General features: G+C 36.6%; 1 protein-coding gene across 1 annotated transcript in view; it reads left to right on the top strand.

Annotated features, from left to right (window-relative positions):
* Positions 1 to 3,420, top strand: part of CACNB2 (calcium channel, voltage-dependent, beta 2 subunit) — a gene marked incomplete at its 5' end in the record, with an annotated part of 14,995 nt that extends 11,575 nt beyond the window's left edge. The window contains one exon of the mRNA XM_010180542.1: positions 2,327 to 3,420. Coding sequence (XP_010178844.1) covers positions 2,327 to 2,818 — 492 coding nt within the window. The remainder of the gene's footprint in view (positions 1 to 2,326) is intronic.
* Positions 3,421 to 5,647: the final 2,227 nt, after the last annotated feature.

Genomic DNA, 5,647 nt, shown 5'->3' on the forward strand with positions numbered 1-5,647 from the left:
CCCAAAAAGAAGACTGAAGCAACCTCATACAGACACAGTGCACGCAATTAGGGACCACTGCATGGAAACAGGGAGCAAGCCAAATTGACTGTGTGGACACAGACTTCTCTCTCTCCTCTTCCAGCACTGCTTAAACTTCTTTCCAAGGAACCCCTACTTTTTAAAAATTATAACCTGAATAATGAAATGGGCTTATCTCAAACTTTCTCCATTTTAGGCAAAAAAACCTTAAGAGATTGGGCTGTCAAATTCCTGGACTGTGGAATCTAATCCAAATCAGAGCCCTAATTTGGTTATGAACCACAAAGCCAGATCCTAATCCAGATTCAAACATTACTCTTTAATATTTAGGGAAAGTTGCTGTCAGTGATATTGCCCATAAATCCCAATAGCCCTAACAATATTCTGAAATTGCAGGTATTGGTTCTAAATGTATTGATTATGCTCCTCCACATATATTCCTCATAGCAGAGAAGATGCATCTGAGTTTGTAAAAGTAGCATTCTGTTCAAAGCAGGTTCAAGTTTTGCATTTGTTCTCAAACCACAGCAATGACTGATTTTATTAGTTGTGATTATATGTATAGATACATACATATTTCCATTTGACCATATAAGAATTAAAGGGTTTCACGTGTGTACCCAGTTTTGTGTGCCTTAAAAACAGTCATGGTTGTGAACTAATTAAAATGTGTTCACATGTCCAAAGTGGGCATTGCTTTAGACTCTTTAGCTTTTCATTTGATTCCATTTAATTCCATTGAGACATTTCTGTTCACCTTGAACAGATCTACTCACGTTTACCATTTCTACGTTCTTTTTCTGGCAAATCAGGATCATCTCGAGAGTCATAAAAACAAGAACAAAAAAAGAAATTCGACCGCTGTTCCTGTTACCTTGTTCTCATCTGTATCATGTGTTTCAGCTTAGGAACCCATGGAGCCCTGCAGATAGTACCTGGGAAGTTTACAGTACAAAATGTCTTAGATAAATGAAAAGTTGTCAGATTTATCAAATTGATTTGAAATATGTTGCTTTTTATAAGTTTCTGATAAAATATGTATTTGTTTCTGTCCAATTTCCTGTTATTTTACTTTTTGGGTTGCTAGGAAACCCACCTGCCAGGATCTGTGGTTGAAGGACAAAATTTCCTCATTTCCCTAGCTTTTTTCCACAACATAGAAAGACTGAAAGAAGATATGTCCATGAGCTGCCCTAGGGGCGATCCTTATTTTTAGACCACTCTGAACACAAGAGGACAAACTTAAGAATAACTTTGGTAAATTCAGTGCAGTCTTACAAAGAAATGACTTAAAATGTATTTTAATTTTGTGCCAGTAGAGATGATTTTGTCCTGATGTTCTTCACCTCATGTAAGAAAGGTAATTCTGTTTCATCATAAACTATTTCTTAAAATTTTGCAATTAAGCTTGAAAAACCTTTGGCTGTGGTTTGGCAATAAAAGCAGGTTAATGTAATGAAACCCCCAAATGAGTTAAATAATGCCACTTGTTCATTTTGCAGTGATTTCAAAGCATTAAGATGGTGAAGAGTAGGTTTGATATTACCTGGTAATTTTTTTTTCAGTCTTTTAGTAGTAGTGGTGTGTTAGGAAATTCATTAGGTGATAATATCGCTCTCCTCCTGATTTCCTTGGCAATGGTCTGTATTCTTCAGCTCTTAAAATTATGAGCTCAAAGTTTGATTTTTTCATTATTGTCAAGAAGTCAAATTATTGCTGAGAAAAACAGCAGGTCAGTGATACTATTAGTATCATAATACAAACTTTATTCATACCAGATTCAATTGCATTTTTTTTTGTTAAAAAATGGCTATTCTAAAAGAGCCAAGGTTTTGTACTTTGGTCCTCTGCTAGAATCCACCTCCTTAGCCCTCTAAAATCACTTTCCCGTAATGGCTGTTTCCAAGCAGGCATCTGTAAACTCTCAACTGATACCTGCTCTGTCCTAGCATGATACATCCTCTTTAATTTTTCTGCAGTTTGTTCTTCTGCATGCTCTCTTTTTATCTGGAGCGTGGTAGGCAATTATTGCTAACTTGAAAAGTCAGAAACATCGCAGGAGATGAGAAAGTGTCACAGAATAAGCAGAGTGCCACTCTCTATTCTGATGAGAATGAAAGGAACTGTTTGTATTATAATACTGAATTTTCAGTAAAAGTTGAATTCTAATGTTTTTTCCTAGTTTAGATTCACAGTGGATTGTTGTGTACCTAAATTTTATTGGTTTCACGATATTGAATTTGATATTGCGGAAAGTTTTTAAATGTGTACTTGATGTACATGAACTTACTGCTGGTTGTGATAGCAGGGATCTCAAGGAGACCAGAGGAATGACCATTCAGTCCCTGAACGCAGGAGTTCACAAATTGAAGAGGAAGCACGGGTTGAACCCATCAAGAAATCCCAGCATCGCTCTTCCTCAAGCCAACACCACAACCATCGCAGTGGTGTTAGAAGCCTTTCTAGGCAAGAAACTTTTGACTCAGAAACACAAGACAGCAGAGATTCGGCTTACGTAGAGCCAAAGGAGGACTACTTACATGAGCATGGTGATCACTATGATTCTCACAGGGATCACAATCATAGAGACGAGTCCCACGGGAGCAGTGATCACAGACATAGAGAATCAAGGCATCGGTCAAAGGAGAGGGACCGCGAGCAGGACCACAATGAATGCAACAAACAGCGTAGTCGTCATAAATCGAGGGACCAATATTGTGACAAGGATGGTGAAGTGATATCAAAAAGACGTAACGACGCAGGAGAATGGAACAGGGATGTTTACATCCGCCAGTAACTTTTGCCTCTGGCAGTCTTATGATTCCTTGAAGTCTTGTAACAATGCCCCTTGAAAAACATCTCCGGGTTCTTCATTGCAGAACATATGGTATCCTTCTGTATGCTGATTTGTATTGCTGTTGCTTGCATAGCAATAGCATGAAATAGAATACTCATATACTTATTTTTTTTGTTAGTGCTATATGAATTAGCGTAGTACAACTGCAGAGTTCCTGGTGTTGTACTACGCCATTTTTCAAGCTGTTTTTTGGTAGCTGCCACTTGAACAATATCTGTTGCCATCAAGGTGTTGTTAGTGTTTTTTAAAAAAAAGGTACACTTGATGTTTAATAACTTCCCGTGTATTTAGCAAGCCAGAATCAGCACATAAAAAAAAAATCTAAATCTTTTTTTGTCTGCTCTGATTCTTAATTTGTACGCACTTGATTTGCATATTGATTTAAGAGCCACATCTGTTGCTTGTACCTCTGGTGGACTCCCATTTGAAGACAGAATTCAGTCTTGCCTTACACGCAGGGGATCATAAGTCAAAATCTATTTTCTATGTACTGGTACTGTGTACTGTATATACAGTTTATAAATGTTATTTCTGCAGACACCTTCTTACTATATGTTTGATCACACTGTTTTAGAGTCCTAATGCCAAGTCAGCAGATTTGCTTTTGAATTACTGGCAACTGGAACTAGCCTCATTTAGGAAATCTGTAACAGTGTTCAACCTAAACACTTTATATTCTGTAGCAGAAAGCTTATACTTACTGTAAATACGAATGAGTGCTTGAGATAAAGAGTCTAAGTCTTATACTTTACACTGTCCTTGCAAACCCAATTTTGCATTTTAAATTTATAGTAAAGATAATGAACTTACCACTATAATTTATTCTTCTCTCTACAGGCCACAAAATTGCAATGCACACAGCTTAATTTTGTTCTGTTGTCAGAATAAAGAGCACATGTGACAGAGGTGTGTATGTGAGTGGATGGGCAGTGGATAGGCCTATGTATGCATGTGCATGTGAGGCAGCAAAGCATGAGACTACTGAAGAAAACAAAGGTCATTCAAAAGCCCAACAAGTCTGCTTCTTCATTCTGTCTATTAATTCAAAAATCCAAATTGCAGTCAGGGAATATGAGGGAGTTTACTGACCCAGGTAATTGAGAAAGCATAAATCTGCTGGCTCTTTGTTGAGACTTCAGGAGAGTAAAAACAGGCAAATGTTACTGTGAGTGTTTCACTGGAAATGTAAAATCTTTGTGTTTTAGAGTATTTGTTTTAGCAAGAAAAGTTTACACAGCTTGTGGAGAGTTATTTTGTTGGAAAATAAATTTTTGTAGCTTCTCCACTTTTTCTACACTTGCCAATTCCTCTGCATTCCCACTTTGCAGCCAGCTTACTGCTTTTCCTTCACCTAAACTATTCTGCTACTGGTGAGAGCTTAGAAAAATGACTGTGACAAAATACTCTGTTATGAGCTTGCTAGAGATTGCAATCAAAGGGAGTGAACACTGTTTTGCATTGAACACCTGTTGAACTGGTAAGTGTGGGGGGGGGAGATTCACTGTTATTTTTGACTACAGGTTCCATACCCTTGCCTAGTGTAAAAGCTATTCTGCATCACATACAATCTTTGTATTAATTGTACAAATGAAATACTTTTTGTATTTCACTGTAAATAGCACATTATATAAAGACTGTAGTGGGATAATAATTAATTTAGCTGGAAATTCTTTTATTAGTTGAATTCCAGGAGTATCAGCATTGCCTGATATTGAATATCATTATAGTGACATGGATGAGATCTATGGCAGGTGCATATTTTCTCCAATCTCCTATTGCAGCACCAAAGTGATTCAGTTTAACTCCCTAAAACATACTTCTATCTTCCCTCTCCCTCTTCTGCCCCTCTCTCTGATTCTTTATATGCATTTTTTACAACAATGTAAGAGTGAGAAATTCTGCTGTCAGATATCTGGCCATTCCTCCCAGTGCTGCTGACTGTTGTGGTTATTCAAAGATAGTATTTGGCTCAAAGCATGAACTATGGGAAATACAAGGAAAAGGGTATTTTTCTAAACATCAGTAGATGACTTTGTAGACAAAGCAAGCATAGGTAAGTAGATCTGTTGTATTACTAAATGGATATATGAGAGTATATAAACAGTGGCTTTTGATACAAGAGGATTTTAGGGTATCAGTGGAAAATGAAGAAAATGACGTTGAAAGACTTTGTTGTTCGAATCATATCAAATCACGTGTAAATGAGAATTGTCTGACTCTATATAGACTGGCTTTAGCTATTTTACCAACTTCAGTAAATGCTTTTCCTCCCTGCAACTGTTACATGACAGCTATGTCCTCCAAGAAGTGATCTATGGATTTCACTTCAATACCTTTAATATTTTAAGTTTTGCTCCAGAGGGTTTATTTTCCACCTTTCTTAAAGTATTTTTAAGGAATGTCTGGCAGAATTTCAAAGCACTGAGTAGCGTATGAAAACCATGTAGTAGGTAGCCATGTATAGATAAATGAGAAAATAAAGAGCATAGTCCAAGCCTTACTATATAAGTATGGCATATATATTTATTTATGGAATTTAAGTATCTTATCACAAAAAAAGGAATGTCCCAATCCAACTGAATCGTATTTTGTATAGTGCTGCTAATTATATTCAGACAACATACTAACTAACACATGCATTTCTTAGACTCACTCATTAGGCTTTTATTAGCCTTGCTAACATAATTTCCTTCAGTTATTGTTTTGAGAGTGACAAATAATTTGTATTGTAAGCTTGTACTACATATATTGCACAATACCATCTTCCTG

The sequence above is a fragment of the Mesitornis unicolor genome, unplaced genomic scaffold (genome assembly GCF_000695765.1).
Source record: "Mesitornis unicolor isolate BGI_N332 unplaced genomic scaffold, ASM69576v1 scaffold19103, whole genome shotgun sequence".
NCBI classification, from domain to species: domain Eukaryota; kingdom Metazoa; phylum Chordata; class Aves; order Mesitornithiformes; family Mesitornithidae; genus Mesitornis; species Mesitornis unicolor.